General features: G+C 43.4%; 1 protein-coding gene across 1 annotated transcript in view; it reads right to left on the bottom strand.

Annotated features, from left to right (window-relative positions):
* Nucleotides 1-20,738, bottom strand: part of CMIP (c-Maf inducing protein) — a 128,163-nt gene that overhangs the window by 45,685 nt on the left and 61,740 nt on the right. Inside the window, exons 2-3 of the mRNA XM_084294408.1 lie at nucleotides 12,936-13,061; nucleotides 3,475-3,525 (exon numbers count right to left, since the gene is read on the bottom strand). Coding sequence (XP_084150534.1) covers nucleotides 3,475-3,525; nucleotides 12,936-13,061 — 177 coding nt within the window. The remainder of the gene's footprint in view (nucleotides 1-3,474; nucleotides 3,526-12,935; nucleotides 13,062-20,738) is intronic.

Consider the following 20,738-nt stretch of genomic DNA (forward strand, 5'->3'; position numbering starts at 1 on the left):
GCCAAGCTTGGCTGTAGTCATCCCCTACACAAATGGCTGGTTATCACCCTATCTAGCCTAGATCCACAACGGGCAATGAACTGCACGTGTTATCATCTTTTGTGTATCCCCAGAAAGTGTTGTTATCTTTATTGATACGCTGCTATGACTTATCAGCTTCCAAGTACCAAAGATTATGTATCATGGTTCCAAACCAACCTCCCTGGTTGAAAGGAATGCTTCCTACCCGACGGATTAATGATTTGTTTATGTATGAGGATTTGGACGGTCGTTTACATGTTCTGTTTATTCTCTGGACAACGACAGTTTGGCTTAGCTATAACCCAAAGGAAATCGGGATCTCTAAAAATAGGCTGAGGTGGCCAATAATCTTTTAGGAGTTGCTGATAGCCAGATTAAACAAGAAATTACGCATAGCCCTTAGTGGGAGGGTTTCAAATGGAAAACCCCAAGAGAAAATGAGCACATAAGGAACAGACTGCCCCGACATCCAGACTGCCTTCAATAAGCACAGCATTCAAGGAGAAAGTCACACCTAAAAAGCTGTGTAAGCATCTTGACAGCTAGTTAGCTGGATGACACATAAAACCTCTTGGAACTGGATCTAAAACATGGATAATTACATGTTGGGTTTTCTCTCAGTTCTGTTTATCTGCAGCATCTCTTTTATTATTCTCTGAGCTGCAGAAAGAAATTATTTTTGATTTTTATTTCAATGTTTGTCTCTTGGAACAAAAATTATTTCCAGGGTGCTGGCTGGCAAATGGAATTCCCACAGTGTGTTAATCCTTAAAACTACGCCACATAAAAGCTCTCACAGACCTCAGCACCTTCGTACAAGGCCAAAGGATCCCTGGTAAGTGCCCGAACCTAAGGAGCTTCCCCAGATGTTTAACAATACAACAATTCACTAGAGCCAGCCATTTTCCTGGTAGCTGAGACTACAGGCAGGCCACAACCGAGTCCAACAGTTTGAAGCACAGGAAAAGGAGGCAGAAAGGTATAAACAGAGCCCAGATCTGCTCCCACAACTCTACCGTATGTATTCCTGTTTTAAGACCAAGAGGGTATGCCTGAACCTCTGGGTTCAGCTGGACCCTCAGATGCTTCCACCCCAGCACACAAACAACAGCAAGCTCATCTCTGTGGAGTAGCTGTTCTCCCCCGAGTAACTACTTCAGCTATCTGCACCACTTTGCATCTGTGCTCTGCATCCCCGCAGAAATGTTTTGCCCTATTATTTGCAAGACCACTGGACAAATATATCATTCATCAGCACAACCACCCAATTATAATACAGCTGCGGCGATCGCGCTGCCAGCTGGTGCTTTGTGTAAATGACCCAGTCCAGAAGAATAGACTTCGTGGGGTTTTGTGGGTTCCCTCACTAACTGCTTAATCATCAAACCATGCAAATTTTGGAGCGAGATGAACATCGGCACCTGGCTCTTAAAGTCACAGGCTGCAGTGCTAGGGAAGTGGTAAAAGCTTCAGCAGGGTACACCGTGCTCCTCCGGTCTCTAGAGATGCACTGCTTGTCCTGCCTCTTAGATCTGGCATGGTTTCACTTAAACCTGCCAAATATCCTCCAAAGCAAAGAGCAGAAAGTTGCCAGGTGTTCTTCCTCTCTGCTAAGCAATAAAACCCATCAAAACTACCTCCGTGTTAGCAAAGAGGAATTTGTTAGTGTAAAGTACCTGGGCAGTGACTAAACCCTGCCGCTGTTCTTATGGGAAAAAGCTACTTGCTATTCTTGGTAAAGGGAAGGTCTTTCGAATCAAGATAATGTTTCACTTGTTTTTCAAAAGTCAACTTAATGGGGGTGGGGAGGGAAGCAAGGAAGCAAAAATAAAATCTACTTTGCAACAAACTAAATTACTCAGAGTTTCCCAAAATGAGAGGCTTGGTCAGAAGCGTTGGAAAGTTTAAGAAATACTCCTTTAAAAACAACTCCCACAGAGCAAAGCTCCCTCTCCATGACCGAAAGGCATGTGAGCAAGCCAGGTCACTCTGTCCAGGCTTTTTCATCATCGTTAAATTGATGGGGTGGGAGGGGGTGGGACCAGGTTGCATCTTTATACGCTCTTCACATTTTTCAGAGCTGTGTTTCCAGCCCCGATCTTGGCCTCGCTGCAGGAGGGAAGTGGGCACATGCCACCGGCACGGCGGTGCCTCAAACATCCTGCCCGGGGACTAGGTTCTGCCTTTCTCTGATCGTCCTCGCCTGCCAGCACAGGAGAGAATTAACAGCCAGACAGAGATAGTGTCTGCATGCTTTAAGCTTCAATGCCTCTTTGTTATCCTCAGGAGTTGTGAAGAAATCAAGGCCAGCTAGGCATTGTGTTAATGAGACTGTCAAGAGGCCAAAATAAAGTGCCACACCAGGGCCCAGCCTTCTGCTATCAGCACCACTATCCCACGCTGATTTGGGCAGCCGGGGGAACAGGCTGGAGAATATGCCAGTGGTCTGGAAAAGGAGATGTCGACACTTGGCTCCTACTGATAAGAACCTGGACCCACTCGGCACACCATGCTGCCAGCCGCTGGTGGCTATACAAAGCCCACAAACCCTGCAGTTTTGTCACACGACTATTTTCCAACAGTGGTGCTATCAGAAACACCTACAGCCAAACCAGTTTGGTGGGAGGGACTTCCTTATATTTTCACATGTGGTTGCTGTCAGCAGGCTGAAATCTTGATAAGCTACGCAGCCAACCTGGCTGGCTTTACTGAAACCCTGCCGCAGAGAAATCCGGAGCTGCAAAGCCGCCGTTTTGTTTCACACTGCCAGGCAGAGGACAACCGCACTCAGCATCTGGCCCCAACTTATTTCCAAACTGCATCTTGGATCCATACGGATTCCATCCAAAGGTCAGCAGCTACAGTGTGTGATGAGGAATGTTCTGCTTTGGAGACACAATGTTGTCACTGTGATCTGCTTCCCCTGCCCAGAGCAAGTGGTCCATTGTTCCCACTGAATGCAAGAAAGGGCTTGAGATCTTTGAAATGGAAACTGCCTTTAAATCCAAATCATTTAAAGCATGGATGCAGACTGATGATACTTACAATAAGCGACTCTGAAAGACACTCTCCATAGTTTTGCAAAATAATAATAAAAAAAAAAAGAAATCAAAAAGCAACCCAAGTATCCCAAGATGGGCTGCAGTCATTCCATAATGTATTAACTTCACAGTACAGAACCCAAACCATCCCATCTCTACACTGCTTCCATGTGAATTTACGTGCTATCTCCTATTTTGAAACCATCAGATGTTAATAACAATAGGCTACGTAACAAGTGAATGAGTCCAATCCACTTCATTCACTATATGAACATGTTGGAGCTGCAGAGACATTCTCATTTAGGGTTTGTGGAAGTGAAATGCCATTCATGGCTCTCACAATAGAGGAACAGGGAACGTAAAAAAGCAGTCTTAGAGACATGGAAGGAAGACTGAAAGGTGCAGGACTTACCTTCCACTGCAAAGAATGGAACCACTGATCCCTCAGGTAACTGTTTGCAGCCTGTAATAAAAAAAATTGCAAATAGAATCATTAGTTTCTATCAGCGTTTCAGATCACTGAGCCAAAACTAAGCAAGTCACCCATGTGTGCCATAAAAGCACCAAGGCTGCGCTCACTGTATTCTTCGAACTTTATGACCTTGGCTAACTTCAACCCCAGCCTCACCAGAGTGAGGGCAACTCCTCACTCAGAGCTACAGTTTGACATTACAACCACTTTATTTTCATGGAAAGCAATGGCACAGAGACCTTGCTGCAGATGCAAAACACTGAACCAAAACCCTGCAAAACATGAACCTCCTAGGAAATGGTGTCCAGCCCAAAGACTGTGAAAAATCCTCACTGATTTCAATCAGATCTCTGATGGCTGTAGGGCATTTGCTTTTCCCATTAATTGCAGCAAGCAGGGCAAGAAGATGGGCTGACATTTCACTCAGGGGTGTTTTTTTTTCCATGTGCCAGCCTCCCCTCTTGTCCTGTTCCTCAGCTGGCCACAAGGCGATCCAAATAACGCCACAGCTCTGTCAGCGATATTAAAACAGAGGGAAAAGCACAACACAGACGTGCACACACATGCACGGACTGCAGCAACTGCATAAATGTTGCAATAACTGCTCCCAGGGATCTCCCCTTTTTGTCCGTATTAAGCAGAGCTGCCAGAAATTCTCAGTGTGGAGCCAGGTTCGTAGCCAATGAAGGAATAGTTCAGCGCTCCCAAAGGTCAAAAGGCTCGGTATCAAAAAATATAAAAGTATCCACAGTGACGTAAATACGCATGCCTTAACAAGGTGACATAAGTTTGAAATATTTGAGTGGGTAGAGATGCCCTTTGGCTTTTCCAGCTCTATCTCGTCCCTGCCAGTTTTACTCACGATGCAAAATGTTTTACACAATCAGTGAAAATTATAGGATAGCCCGTCTAGCCACATTAAAAAACGGTGAGGTTTCTTCACTAGAGAAAAAAAAACACTCATTTCCTGCAAATTAAAGCATCCCTTCAAGAATTTTTACTCTCCAACACCTTTTTAGACAAATATGCACTGCAGAATGAATTTCACTTCCTGGCAAAGTTCACTGATAACGTCAAGAATACTCGAAGTACAAATATTGCACGCTTACCAAAACTGCGTTTAATCTCAAGGTCAGATACTGATCTCACAGAGGAACAAATTTGGACTGATTTCTCTGAACTAAATGGAGTAAATGCTCTTTTGCATATGCATTACATGATATTTGGTTTTATACAGAGATGAGATTCAATTGCTCCTGTAGCAGATCTCTAGGCAATAAAGCTGAATAAATCTATCACAAAGTCTTGACTGACCACAACGCTTATCAAAAACAAACTTTCCATCTCAAAAAGTATGCTGACTTATCAGAACATGAATTTGCTACAAACTGAAACAAAAAACATAATTTCCTTCCTTTTTTTATGCAATGGAAAATTTTGAAAACATTAAACACTTAGAGAGGGGTTCCTTGGGATATTTGGTTTGCCAATATTTAACAATTTTCTTTCTGCTATTTACCCAGTGTTCTGTATACACATGTATGTTAAAATATGTAAGGCAGACCTTTTACCCACGTATGCTAAAGAACTGAATTTCATTTAATATTGTTTATACTGTATTTTATTATAATAAGAAGGTCAAAAAGAAGTTGACACAATAGGACATGAAGAACATTTTTGCCATAATTAAAAAGGCAGAAAGTAAATATGCTTAGGCACTTTCTTTCTCCATCTCTCTCTCTTCCTGCTTCCCCTCCCTTCCCCTCCCTTCCTCTCTCTCTCAAAAACATTTCATGGAGAGGAACAAAAACTCTCACAGTGTTTTTTGGATAAATATCCCTGTAGAAGTGAGTGCTCACGATGACTCTAGCTGGAGTTTCAGATCTTGTTACTCATGGGAAAAACCTCTGCCAGCACACAGGGAAAAGACCAGAAGCAGAAGTGGCTGCTGCTGAAGGACAAGACTGTCAATAGGAACAATTGTCAGTGCCAGTAAAACTCAAAAACTGCAGCAGCTGATATTTGGAGCACTCTATCAGGAACTTCAAGTCCATTAACAACTTTGTCAGAAGAATATAGGTAGATATTTTTAATCACAGTAACCAAAGTGAGGCCCTAAGCCCACAAGCCTGAACATCCAGCCACTTGCCTTTAAAGAAGGGCTGAAAATATTTGTAGGCTTGAGCCCATATATTATGCAACAGCGCCATTAACAAGCTACACATCCATTACTTTCTTAGAAAAAAAAATCATAAGCAGATTGAGCTTACAGGAGCTATGCTTACTTACTAAGACACTGATATTTAAGTTGATAAAACGCAAAATATTCTAAGGATATGAAGTACTTCTCTCAAACAGGCAAAACACCAACCTGACTTAATCTCTGGTCCGATCATAACGTGGCTTGAGCCAACATCCACATGAAGCTAAAAAAGAGCAAGCACTACAGCACTACGTGGGAACTGCTGAGAACCATTAGTAACTGTCCTATTTTTGTGATGTCAGCAACTACAGGCTGTAAGAACACTACAAATATATAGAAAATACTACGTGTAGATAGATCTTGCAACCAACTGGAGCCTTACATAAATTGGATGACAGAAACTATTAATGAGGACAACAGCGTCAGGCAGAGGTAGAGACATCAGGTGACTGCAAATACTGGAGGAGAAAACAAAGAAAGAATGATATAAAAGGCAAAAACAAACCAGCAAAGACTTGTTTCACTTGAAAGCAGTGGTCTACAAAAAGCATTTAAGAATAAAGTTAGCAAAGTGAGGCTGCTCCAAGCAGAGGACCAAGCATTGTCTACGCACAGGCTACACATTGGCTACTGGAAGGGAGAAGGAATCAAGAAAGCTTGCACCTGGATCTAGGTTGTGAGCTTGAATTGCTCTAAAACTGAATTTGAGCTTTCTTTCAAGATCACTTCCAAGGAAAACAAGGACAAAGAAGACCAAGTGAACACAAAACTGGGAAAAACAAACCTTTAGGGAATCCCCACGCTTCTAGTAGCGATCAGGAGCCAACGGTAAGAAGAACGTAGAAAGCCCGTGGTCATTTCAGCAGCTCCCCACACAGTGTTCAGCACAGATAGGCTGGATTCACGTAACCAGGGCATGGTTATCTCAGGGGAGCTGCCTGCCAGCAGCTCTCCCCCTGGCCGGCAGCAGAGGCTAATCGTGCCAGCGCACCCTTCCGCCCGCTAACCCTGGCGAGCTGCAAAACCACAGCCATCCGCAGGAAGCACCGGCCCTTGGCAGAGGCCAAGCATCATCCCATGTTCCTCCCTCTCGTCCAGGCTTGCACGGAGAAGGGCAGCCCTCAGAAACATTTCTTTCTTATGGGAGGAAGGGGGAGTTTTGCAGCTGGGGTGACAGATGACCACCAGGCTCGCTAGGGTGCCCAGCTGCCCACCGTCACACCGATGTACTCAGGGCACTGCACATTTCTGGGGTTTGGGGCAACGAGCACTGAAGTGTAAGGCTGTGGAGGGAACTGCAATTCACCCACAGGAGCTGCCCACACATTTATGGTCTGGTCTGATGTGTGCTCCTGGAGCCCAGCACCTCCACAACACCACCTGCTTCTGCGTACTGCAGCTGAGGGCTTAGCCAGTACAACAAAAAGGAGAGAATGAGACACAAAAGACCTTCAATGGGTTTTTCCCATTTAATGATGTTTTTCTTACTCTCAGCCTTGCCCGCAGAGCACATCAGGTTCTCCACCACTACCTCCGACAGCTCCAAAACCCTGCCAGTTCTCCACCTGCTGCTGCCCCCAGCAGTCAATGATGCAGCCAGGAGATGTCCAACGTATTTCACCCCAATCTATCTGCAAAACCATCACTTTGTGTCCCCTGGGGGTTCGGTGTGTTCACCCCAGCGAGGCTACAGATTTTGTTCCCAGACAGAAGGGCTTTAGCAGGGATGGCACAAGGTTTGGGGCTTTTTGCACAATCAGGGCCTCCCGTTGTTTTCAGACCAGACAGGAGAAAAGCACTTTAGAAAACAGGAATGCATGGCACTAACATCTGCAGAAGATGCAGGAAGATTACAACTACTTGCAGCTTATTTCTTTATTATTCCAAGGAGCAGGAAGAAAACCTGCTTGAAGAATGCCTGCTCTAAGTGGTACTTCTGTGTGGTTCGGGGTTTGGCTTTGTTTTTGCTTTTAAAGATGCTTTGACCCTGGTACTGTGTTCTGAGGGATGTTATATTCCAATTTGGGCATGCAAATATGCACTCAGAAGGGAAAAGCCAACCAGGATCATCTACAGTACCAACTTTACTCACAGGATTCATTTCAACAGTTTCAAAAGGACTGCTCACAGGAGGATAATTGTACAAGAGATTAAATGCCTGCATATACACAGCTTTGGTCAACGTCAGTGCAATGTAATGTACAAATGCACAGCAAGGGAATTATTTTTTTCTGCACCCAAACTACTTCATTTCTTAGCCAAGAGTAGAAAGACAGTTTATCATTAAAAACAGTGAATTTCTAAAACCTAGTGTGTTTTTTTCTAGCAAAAATAGGAAATCCAACACTTGTTGCATGCCATTATCGCAGCTAATATAAATACTCACAGCTCCACTGATACCAACATGCCTACAGCAACCAGCAACTACAGAAAACTTGTCATTCCCATCACACCACACGTGCCATGCCACCAAGTTTCCCTAACAGTAAGCTAGCAGCTCAGCATCCCTCGTTACTGCCATGTACGTCACTCAGAAGAGCACAAGAACAGGCTTGTCCACGTGGAAAAAAATTCCCAGATTTCTCCTTACACCAGCATCTTTCACACATGGGATTCTGCCATCTGAAAAGATGTTGCAATAAGTGGATTTAAAGATCCAAATTCTGCTTTTAACTCTTCCAGGGTTTACTCTGTGTTTCTCTCTCTTTCCCTTGCTTGCTCTCTGGTCAGCAGAATGGGATTTTGTTTTGCTTTCCTCCAGCTGATACCCATTACGGGGACCCCTTCCCACATTTGCTGCTTGCAAAATTACACTCTGATTTTTCACAATTACCTTCAATAGGTTATTCCAGCTATTTTACCATGAGTAGTAGAATCCCCTTCAACAACATGCACACAGCACCCTAAACGCTCATCGTGCTTTACTAACACAAAGCAGGAAGACAACAGCACGAAGAGGCTGGTCTATTATTGATACTGAGGAGCTCGCACTTCTTCAAAGGCTAAATTCAGTTTATATTTCCCTGGCCTACAGAGCTTGTGTCCAGTGAACCAGATCCAGCAACACCCCCTCTTGCACCTGCTAGCCTAACTGCAGGAAAGGAAGAAGAAAAAATCCACAAGAGCTGAGTGCTTCACGTCGGAAGGGATCAGGGACTGAATCAGCTGGCAGGAGAACATCACGCTGCATCGCACACAGAGATGGCTTCTCAACACGATCCCAGCCCAGATGAAGCCCTTTGCTGCCTGAGAACCAAATAATCCTCCTCTGAAACCCAGGTAGATGCATCCTGTTATCATGATCGGATTTCCTAAGAGGAGCTGCATCACCTCCGGCACTGTTTGTCAGTTCTCATGTGTTAAAATAGGCTGGGATGGGTCAGTGCTGCTATGGGAGGACATTAGGATGATGTAAGAAAAGGTAATGGCACTCTTCCTTCTGACTCATCGCTGTGCAGTAACAAGCCAGAAATAGACCCTGGTGACAGCAGACGGGGGGATGAGAGCTCGAACATGGACTTGAACTCTCTCATGGCATTTATCACACATGGCACAGACAAACACACGGAGGATGTCCTAACACGACAGGCTGACAGATATCCTCTTACGGGACCATTGGGAGCGAATTTCCATTCTGAGGGAAATTCCCGTTGTCCAAAGTTTTCTTCTGCTTCAAATCAGTGAAATAGAAGATGAAATTTTAAACTTCTCTGCAAAATGAAAAATCTGGAAAACCTGTAATTCATTAACTACTACAATGCTTCATTTTATGTCAAACCGTGTCAATAGTATCCCATGGTTTTAAAGAATTCAGAAAAATAGCACATACAAAACATATAAAATGGAAAATAATCAGAAATATAAATTGGGGGGGGGGGGGAGTCAAAAGAGTTCATTTAAACCTTTTCTTGTATTTAAAACTCATTTAGATCGACTCTTCAGGAATGGGGGAGGAGAACAAAACCACAAACAGATTTCACCACAAGTGCACTTCAGAAGAAACATTATTGGGAACGTGTTTTACTTGTTCCACTATCACACGCTTCCTGATAGCAGGGTCTGACATTACACCAGAGAGTGCTGCTGCTTAGACTAGCAGGGCAGAATGATTTTATAGTAGATTTGAAGACCCAATTTCTCATAAATTTATTGAAGTCTCTTGGAAATCTGAAAATAACTAAAGCATGCAAGGGCTAATTTCTCAGCATCTCCGTTTCCCAGCACCTCGGTGAATAAATCTTTTGGATACTTAAGACTATTTGCCACATATAACAGAGAATTTCTGCTGAACTCAGTTACTACATAAATCCATTTCTTGCATCTTGATTTCTTAAGTATACTTAACATAACTTTCGGTAAAGTTTTGGATTTGTGAGTACGCTTTTCAGCCATATATGGGGAATCTATTTTTATACTTCCTCTGATCTGGCCACATTTGATGAATCCAGACACTACTAGGGACTAAATCATACTAAAGACATTTTCAATGTTTGTATTTTCAATTATGTTGAAATACCCATAGAGTTATACTGTAATGCGATCCAGTCTGTGCAGACAGTCAACGGTAAACAGAAGAACAGCTCATTCCATTTATCAGTTCCTAGGAGGTTACACAAAGACCAAACTTTTTGAAGAAAATACCAAAACATCCACAATAAGATGCTAATTTCTTACAAATGCAATTATTTGTGGCTTTTGTCTGTTTGTTTGTTTTAAAGAAACACGTGGCAGGCTGCTCCAGATTCAGTTCTGCATGCCCTACCCAAATTCCCTTTAAACTCAGCAGGGAGCTGTGGGTTCCTGTTATCTTCTTTCCTATGAAGGAGGCCAGTAAAGGCAGCCACCAGAAGCTATGGCATAAGACTTAAAAACCGAATTTTGAAAGTCAGATGCAACTATGCTAGCTGTTGAAACAGACAGAAACACAATCGCTAGCACCGCTAAGCGAATTTGTGGAAAAGCAGAGTCAAAATTATCTCAAGAAAAAATCACAATCATCCACCTTGACAAATGAGTTTCTCTCTAATTAATTCAATTAATGGATTAGGCAAGGAAGATTTCATCAGTAATGAAGACCCTAATCTAGCTGTTGGGAAACCGTGGTTTGTCTGCCTGCCTTCCTCGGTGTCACGCACTGGAGAGGCTTTTCAAACCACAGAACCAGGACTCTGGTGGACTTGCAGCAGCCTGTCTGACATTCAGACTCCCTACGCTCCCTGGAAACGCCTAAAATCAGTAAGACATTTTGAGCCACAGAAATGTGCTAGGCGCCAAGCAGAGGCATGTACACATGCATTGTGTGCAACAGGCCACATGTCTGTGCTCCAAGGATACGTGAAAAGATGCACAAATGCTACCTATGCAGCAGCAGAGCCCATGCCCATGAGGTTACATGTGCTCAGGTCATCCCAAACTTACTTGAGCTGCAGTGGGAGAATGGCTGCAGCCTCCATTTGCAGGGCTGCAAAACGCCAGATTACATCAGGGAGGTAAATGAAAAGGAGCTCCAGAAATATACTCCACAAAGGATGTGGCCATGAATATTTCCACGTACACCTCTACCCATTCCTGAGTGACGGTGTATTTGCTATGTTGAAAATCATCAAAACCTCATGATATTTTTATGACATTCCAAAGCTGTTCCAAACCCCAAGCACAGGAACCACGTGAAGGGCTGAAGTCAGGTTCTGTGCTCTCTGAGCCACTGGTAAACAGCACTGCACACATATGGGCCCATCAGCCTGTCTGAAATGAAGGCAAAGGAGAGCTGGAGTAATAATAGCACAACCCAGTCTTACTCGTATTGCTTTCCCAACTCAGAGTCAACTTTGTTTCATGCTCCTACAGACATCTGTGCTATGCAGAACACAGGTCAGCTCAGCACCTAGCCCCAGGCTGCTAAATGATGCCACTCGGATTATTTCCTCATTAACTGCAGATCCAACCAGTTCAGAAGAGCTTTGTTGAAGCCCTCCCTGCATACAGATGGTACCATGTGCTCTGTGGCCCTACGGGGCCTCCAGCCACCCATTCACTGATGAGAAATAATGAAATGCTGGACTCTGTACCATGGTTCTCCCAGACAAACCATCCAGCAGACTTGGTCATCACAGTCATTGACTATGCTATCACGTGTCATTCACTACAGTCCCATTTTCTAACCCATTGAACTACATTTCCTGCAAAACCAACACAGTGAAAGTGTGCACACCCAAACATGCAAGATCCATTATGATCAATCTTTTGGAGTTGTCCAGAGCTTTCCATGAAAAATATCCTATGCAACTTTTCATGAGTTATCCACAGTTTAAACTGATCTTTCCTTCACATTTTCTGCAGGAATCGCTCACACAGCCTATTCACAATCCTGGCTATAAAAAGTGCATATACACAACCATAACTGTATTCAACTGACAAAAAACAAATTCCCAAAGGATAACAGCGATCAGTTTGTCTTTGTAGTAATGCTGAGAACCACTGTATGAGCTGAGCTGGAGTCAATTTAGTTTTTTTCAACTTATGAATGCTTATAATCTGTCTGGGGGCAATCAGCTGGGTTTTCAGTTATTTTTCTTTTCCTACTCCAAACTAGCTTCAGAGGTTGGGGCTGTGGAGTGCACTTCTGTCACTAATGACCTACGAAGTCCTACAAAGCCTCACAAGTGGATAACGAAATCTGGAATAGCGTAAACGCAGTGTCTTCTGTTGGAAAACAGCACTTAGAGAACTACCAGATGTAGATACCCATACAAATGCACACCCTCAGTTGAAACCTTTCAGTGAAGGCCAGATATCTTTTTTAAAAGATACCTGTTAGTTCCAGTGCCGGCTATGGCTTTCCTATACAAATTGGAGGATGATCTTTTTGACTTGTTTCATGCAGGAATAAATGTATAAATAGACTTGTTCAAGGCCCAAATTAATGCACCTTTCCACAGAGCACTATTTTGATGCATAAAACCATCAAGAAGATTAAATCATTGTGCCCTACAATTCTTGTTCTGACTGTCAAGCTACCTGGACAGTTTTAGAGGTATCACTCTGAGCAAATTTGCAGGCAGGTAGATAACTTGACAGCACTAAGTTCTCTGCCTTTTCTGAGTCCAGTCAATTAGGACTAGATATCCTGAATGGCAAATAAAAATTCAAGGAGATTCATAGTTAGAAAATGAGATCTGTAGTCCTGTGTTTACCGTACCTGCAGTAAGACAGTACCCCCCGGGATTGTGAGCTGTAAACAGTACTTAGGGGCGTTCTCCCAGGACAGCAGTTGAACATCTTCAATAGCACTGTAGGAAATGGAGTTTTCCATGTACCCAGTTGGCTGCAGAAAAACAAAAGAGAGAGGAAAAAAATGTTTACTTAGTCACCAGAAGTTTCACAATTTCAAAGAACAGCACTATCAGAATTACTCCTGATGCTGAAAATATCTGCAATAATCTAATTGTAAAACAAAATACCCACACTGACAATTCAGCAGAGAGATCAGTCCAGCCACTGTCATCCAACTTGTTCGTGTATTAAGAACACCCACATAAAAACAAACCCAGGCCAGACTCAGGTGCATGAAACACCAAAACGCCAAACTGAATTGGTTTTGGATCCAAAATCAATGGAACCTAATTTCAAGTTGAGCTGAGCTACGAAGGTGCCTGGTCATACACTTGAAATCAATGTGAAAAGAAGCATCTCAATCCTACAGACAGAAAGAAGTATATTGTACTTAGCTGGTTTTATTCCACATTCTCCTTCTTCTCTCTGGCTGCCCTCATCTCTTAAACTCGTAAGCAGAAGCAGAGCAACCAGACCTACTCATCACAGCCCATACACAAGTACCACTCTCCTGCAGAGACTGCTGATGGCCAGTTTCAAGCGAAAGTTACAATTAAAACATAAATAAGTAACTGCGCATTGCAATTACATGTACAAGGTAAATTGATAGTAGCAGGAAACCAAGTTAAACACGAAACTCCTCATTAGCAACCCCGTAACTTGCAGGCATTACAGAAGTACAATTATATCTGAAGTGGAGATAAGCTGAAATAATGCATATACACGAGCAAACATAAAATTATGTCCTAAACATGAGCAAATACACAGATCCATGTGTGTACCTATTGAGAATGCATAAATACACTGCACATTATGCAAGTCTTCACGTAGTTGAAGTAGCTGCAGCATTTAACAGAAGTCACTTATTTTGCTGTGCTGTCGTGTAAGCCAACCGATCAGTCTCGCTGTGGCAGAGTAACTATTTTTCCCTACAAGCGCTGATTAATCCCACCATGTGGATAAGCCCTCGCGTTGGCCACATCTTGAGAGAGAATGGAGCTCGTTACGCTTGTGAATAATTTTCTTACCATTACTGGTTTGCATCTAACTGAAACTTCTCAAACTTACTCCCACTGTGCCCAGTACATAAGTTATTTTTAGCTGCCAGTCTTGAAATAAAGAAAGCAAGGGAGGAACCACGTCTACTTCGGGGCAAACAGGGCCACCTCCGAACATCACAACACGGGATTCCTGGGGGCGAGTGTGAAATAAGCAAATGGCATTTGGAAGGTCTCTGCTTTCTCTTGGTACAGCTTTCTTCCATAAGTTAAGTGGGTGGTGCATCTGGAAGTCCTACCTTTATGCTACACACTTCGTACGTGGCCATAAGGCCATCAGCAGCATCGGCCTAAACGCAACGGGGCCCTGTCATGCGGCCTCCATGCTTCAAAGAGCCGGTCGCCCTTTCAGCCAGAATATTCAGCAAGCCTAGGAACTACAGGAAGGTTTATTTTCCACGAGGCCTCGCTGAAAACGAATTTCAGTGTCTCCTTAACGAAACCCTTGTTATGCAGGAAGTATGATAAACTTCTGCTTATTCATTTACCCACAATATTGTTCTACACTAGTGACTGGAATCCCAGTGGCTTAATGCTGATACTGTACGTCACGCGTTGCCTACTGGAGAGTAATTATCTTGTTCTCACAGGAAGCCGAAGGCCCAGGATCCTTCAGTAATCAGCATTACAACACTCAGGGAAAAATATGAAAACAGCCAGCACAAAATCTAGTATACTCGGGAGGCAGAGTTATCAAAAACATGCTCTGAAAGACTGGAGAGGGGAGAAATCCAGGACTAGTAAATGCAAATATAAAATTAAGTGAATCAAAGCAATTTAAATGTCTCTCTCAAGAAGGTGCTGACTGCCCTTAATACCCTCCATTAACTTCAAAGAGGACGTGAAGAACTCTCACAGGATCTGTTCCCAAGAGAAGCCTCCTCTGTACCTTGAAGTGTCCATTCAAACAGGGAAGACGACCGATCCCGTTCAACTGCAGCTCTTACAAATGACTTCATCCCAGACATAAATCCTGCATAAACTTTTCTTTAAGGAGAAGGGAATAACACTGAGCTCTGCAGTCTGCAAAGGATGAGAAGACTGCCTAACCTATAAGGTGAATTACAGAGGTGGCTAACTCCTCCAGATGAAAGCATTAGACCATTGGGGTGGTTTACACAGCACTCTTATGATCCCACCTCCAAACTTTCTACCCACCCACACCTCACACAAAGCCTCACTACAATTGTTGCCCATCCTATTCAAAAACCTAAAAGCCCAAACCTCCTTTAATCCCCATAAGCACTGCCATATGCATTGTTTCTGTTTACCTTTCAAACACCATGCTCTGGAAAGTGAGGTATTTTCAGAGCTGGTGATTTCAGAGTTCAAACACACTGCAGACGGTTTCACCTCTGCTTTGCAATAGAAAGTCTAGAGCTAGTGATTTGTTACTGCACAGAGCTCCTGAAATGATGCTTGTAGATACTGTTGAACACAGAGGATCATGCTCATACATTAGGGCTGTGCAGAAATGCGGTGAAGAGACGCCAAAACGGGACGGGAGGCTTCCTAGCACTGCAAGGGGCTCCTGAGATGCTCGGTGCAGAGACCAGTGCAGCGGCTCCGTGGAGGCCACCCCCAATGTCGGTGTCCTTTCCCTAATCCCTGGGCACACACAGATGCAGGACAGTGGTGTTCCCTCATTGTGTTTTCACAAGACCAAGCACGGTTCAGCCGTTTATCAGGAAATGGCCTGAGGTAAAACCACAGCCTGAGTCACTGGTTCCTCTTAAGACACAGGCGATTTTGACATTCAGGTATGTGAATGTCAATCACCGTGAATCATTGTGGTTGATAAATAAGCACTGCAAGCCTCAAAGCCTCTCATTTTTCCAGTAGGTCTTGCTTGCACAACCCCCCAGAAGCTGCATCCTCACCCACAGCTTGCTCCATGGGGAATTCAAATCATACATGCAAGACCAGAAATGCGTATTCACACATTTGAGAATATCTAAAAAAGAAGTGAGACCGACCCTTGGTGGGTCAGCACAAAGCATCTGGCATCAGTCCTGGTTTTATGCAACATCCTCACCTCCGCACACCCGTTTTGCCTCTGCCCGTACAAATACTTGTTTGGCTGTAGTGTCAGGCTGATCAGGGCACTGATCCTGCTTTTGCCAAAATACCTTTTGTCTGGTTCATGCCGATTTCTAACATGAAACAGAAACTGCTATGTTAACACAATGTAGGGGGCAGCATATCATGGGGCAGGGAGTGAGCAGTGAGGACCAGAGTATTGCAGTCTAATTATCGGCATGAGACATTTCACAGCCCAAAACCACAGCATCTTTGAGAAGTAATATATCATGTTCAGCTGAAAATGCCTTTATTCAAGAAAATAATAATTCTTAATTTTATAGCTGCCATTTTTGAAGGGAGATTTATATTTCTTGGCAAAGCCTGAAATCTATCAAATGAGGCAAGATAATGCATTCTTCTCATTCACTCTACAAAATTAATCCTGACTTCGGAAACTTTGGCCTGAGAATCTACGTGTGTCAGTTTACAGATTTACAGTCACAGCTTTAACTTCTGGCTAACTATTTGCTGTTGAAAATGCTCTGGAAAACTGTAAGAGACTCATAAATGAAAAAGAAATGTATTACAACAAACAAAAACCCTAAGTTAAGGAAACATTTTCTCTTCACATTAGCCTTTAGCCTGCTAGCGAAATATGCAACTTTTCCATTGGGAAATCAGGTATGTTTTAAACTCAGTGAGAACTTTGCCTTTTTTTTCAATTCTGCAAAGATTTATTAATCATACAGCTTTGAAACAACTTGGGTCCAGAATAGCCACACACCAAAACCTACTATAAATCAAACCTTGGGGGAATCCAGCACTCCCAAAACTGGAAGAACATTTCGGCTCACGCATAAGGCTAGTTTTCTCTTAGCATTTCTGGGAAAAGTCAGCAGCAGCAGACTACTCAATAATGCAAAAATCTGCCCACTTGTTTCCATGGGAAATTCTAAAAGGGAAAGAATAAACATGACGTCCATTGTTAATATGAGGCTTGTAGGCACTTACTCATATAATAATGTACTAAACCTTCAGCTGCATATTTTCCAAAGAAAGCATCTAGAAAAGATGAGTTCTACAAATATAGATGGTTATTTGCATTAAAACATATTTGGACTGACAACTCCCACCGACATAACAACAATAAAGAATGATTTTCCCAATTAAATACTCCAGCTGGTGGGAGGAAATGGGGCTGTTCCAGCCCCTTGCTCTTCCACTCTCAGGTGCTTATTTCTCTCTTGGCTGCTTTTAAGAAGAAGTATGCTGCTGTGTCCCAGGATGATGAGTGCACTACTGCATATAAGTTTGCCATACCCAAACAAGACTTGAACAACATGTAGGAAGAGTTGATTGCTCTCAAAACTTTGATGGGAGTGGAGACTCTTCAGTCTGCACACTGAAGGATAATGGACTCTCTAAAATGCTGAAAACAATGGATGATTTGAAATAAATCTCTGTTAGGAGACATCCACAGCTCCAGAGAACACCCCTGCAAATGTAGCTATTTCAGATAAGAGCAATTAACATCTTTGTTCATTAACTATATAACCTATCAGAAGACATTTATCAAGTTAGGCAATTAGTAGTACTATGCCATAATACGCAGCACAGTACGATTTGTCTCACTCTTGATTTGGAAGAATTTACTGCCATGTACACTTGTCAGAATGACTTGAAAGAACTTAAAGTCAATGATAACCTCATGGAGATGAATGTAATAGAAAAACAGACAGAAAGGCTACCAGTGGTGAGACACCCAGCTCTGTCCTAAAGCTGCACAAAGGAATTTTGGAGCTTCCTTGGAACAACGTTCTCACCTACTGTACTTCCCAGACCCCTGACCTGCCTCCATCATCACCATTCCCCTCCCAACCTCACTGACAAGTTGAAGGTTTTGTGCGTTACCCCATAAAAAGAGACCTCACTTGTTCCATGCATTGGGAGCAGGAACACAATGGGGACAAGGGTGGCCAATCCAGGGACCCCTGTGGAAGGGGCCTCTCTTTGGGGTCGATCTCTATTCTTTCTGCTTGCAGTCCTTTTTTTCCTACCTGTCTAAAAGTGCAGTAGGGATGCCTGTTAGGGTTTTGGTTGGTTTTGGAGCTTTTTCATAAATGGAAACCCACGTGAACATGGTGGTCCAAATCCTCAGGGCACAGTGGTCAAATCCTCTACCCATCTCCGTCAGCTGAAGCCAAGGGTACACTTGCACAACACTAACTACAGGAAAAAGAGGAAGGGATCTTCCTACCACGTTTATTTTTGTGTGGGTGACTCTGTGTATAAACACCCATGCATGTATGTGTGTGTGTAAATGTACACACATACACCTGTCTTTCTGTATAGCTACACAGAGATAATAAAACACAGTAAAAACACATCCTATCCCTGTTTCTCTAAACAATAATACAGCAGCAATTGTCATATGGCCAGTGCAAACCAGCTCAATGTTAGTGATAACATTTAACTGAGAGAGGCCAGATCCTCAACTGAGCCATCACCCCAAAGACTTCAGTGGAACTTCACGGATTGATACCAGCTGGGAATCTAACTCATAAATTCAACAGAAATTCAACCAAATCGAGCTTTGCAGCTAGATTTTTGCAGCTTCTTTCCTCTAAATATTTAAGACAACCGGGACTGAAGGCTGTTGCATTAATTAACCTTACAAAACTGATAAAAATGTAAGAGCTGCCAGGAAGAAACAGATTAGCCCAGGCTGTGCAGAAAAAATATAAATTCCAATCTGCAGTGGGTCTGAAGTTTCCATCCTATGTAGCTACAGAAAACGGACACGACAGAACTGTTCATTTTAGAGCTGAGAAGAAAAAAAATGGTGTTGCCCATGCTAAGATACATGATCAAGAAAATCACAGAAATCAGAGCAGCTGGCAAAGGGAAGAACTTCAAATTAATTCAGATCTGAAGCAAGTTTAAAGTACAGAACAGAAGTTCATCATTAAGAAGGGAAAATAAGGTCATATTATGGGATATGTACCATGACAGGTGAGTCAAACAAGCGGGGAAAAAAGCATTAATTATGTTAACTGAAATGCATATAGAATTTTTTTAATGAGAAGATTCTTCTCTTTTACTGTCAAAGCCAGCTGAAGAACCACTTTTAAGTGCTCAGTTTATTTTACCAACAGAACTATTTGAGTTTCCGGGAGGAAAATAAGACGTGTATCTTGAAGACTTTCTGAAGACGCCTATCATCACGATGGCCCTATCAAAGAGTCCATAAAAAAAAATCAACCATTTGTCTTTGTGGCAAGCTCAGCATGGCAAAGGGAACACCACTGGCACTTCTAGCAATATTGAATGCTTATTATTCTCAGTGCTGGAGTCTGAAAAGCTCTCGGTGTCTTGCAAAGAGGGATGAGAGCCTGCTGTAAGCTGCACCTGACCCACTGCGGGGCTGGAGGCTGACCACAGCTTATCACCGGGATGGCCAGATCCTGGCACGGCTGCCCCAGGCCAGTGAGCCAAGCTGTGTTTGGTGCACCCTCCTGGGCTCAGCAGGAGTTTGACAGTCGTGAGCAGGACTCACTGGCCACGTGGACCACCTCTCCTCTTCAGGCATGTGCAGCAGCCTTCAAAGCCCCGCTGGCTTCAGGGGGGGCAGAGCAGTTTGCAGCTCAGAGAGGGCACAGTGACAAAAAGGGATTGCTCATCACCTAGGAATGTCTTCCTATATTGCACAGGCTGCCTGGACTGCATTTCTGAAATGCTTTGCAGTTACATAGTATCCCCAATCAAAGGAAAGCAAAGCACTAATAACTCCAGATATTAGCCTCGTGGTGAACTTAGGAAAATTGAAAAGAGGAATCATCATCCCCCGCTTACCAACCTGGAAGAAAATCTCGGCTAAGGTTGCAGCTGCACCATGTTCTTGATCATGCCCTAGGTGACATGAGAACTCTGTGATGTGGGAAAAGAGCTCTGACTTCCTGAGTCTGACCATGTGAACCGGCTCTGAAGCCATCCTCCTCCTCCTCCTCCTCCTCCTCCTCCTCCAAAATTGCACAACCGACCCGTGAGAAGCGCTGTTCTTTAACAGGATCACATTTGCTATCCCTCAGCATTAATCACAGCTATTTCACCCTCCCAAGGAGGAAGCACTCAGCAATTTTGACAAGATGGATGGGCTCTTTTTCTACCTTCCTTGAAATTACTTCAGGGAGGAGGGGACAGGACCAGCCACCACGCAGCAGGGACGTACCTTTCCAGAGTTGCATGGACTTATTGCAGAAGACTGTATGCACACATTCTTCTGCAGAACAAATGTTAGAGAAATATGGGAAAATCCCTAATTTTTGCCCAGAACATGAAGCATCTAGTGACTGCTAAGCAGATCTTTGCTAAGTCACCATAGCAACTATGATGTGACAGAAAACAAAACTGCATCCACAAACCGCTCTCAAGTCAAGGCTGCTCCCTGTTCTCAATTCTCTTTCAGTAAGTTAACCTTGTCACACGCTATGAAACGTTTCAAACGCTGACAAACCAGAGAGAGGAAAAGCACCGGGTGTAAGGATTTCAGGCCAAGCCAGCCATGATCGGCGCTAAGCAAAAACGCCAGC

The sequence above is a fragment of the Netta rufina genome (genome assembly GCF_964035555.1).
Source record: "Netta rufina genome assembly, chromosome: 13".
In the NCBI taxonomy this organism is placed as follows: domain Eukaryota; kingdom Metazoa; phylum Chordata; class Aves; order Anseriformes; family Anatidae; genus Netta; species Netta rufina.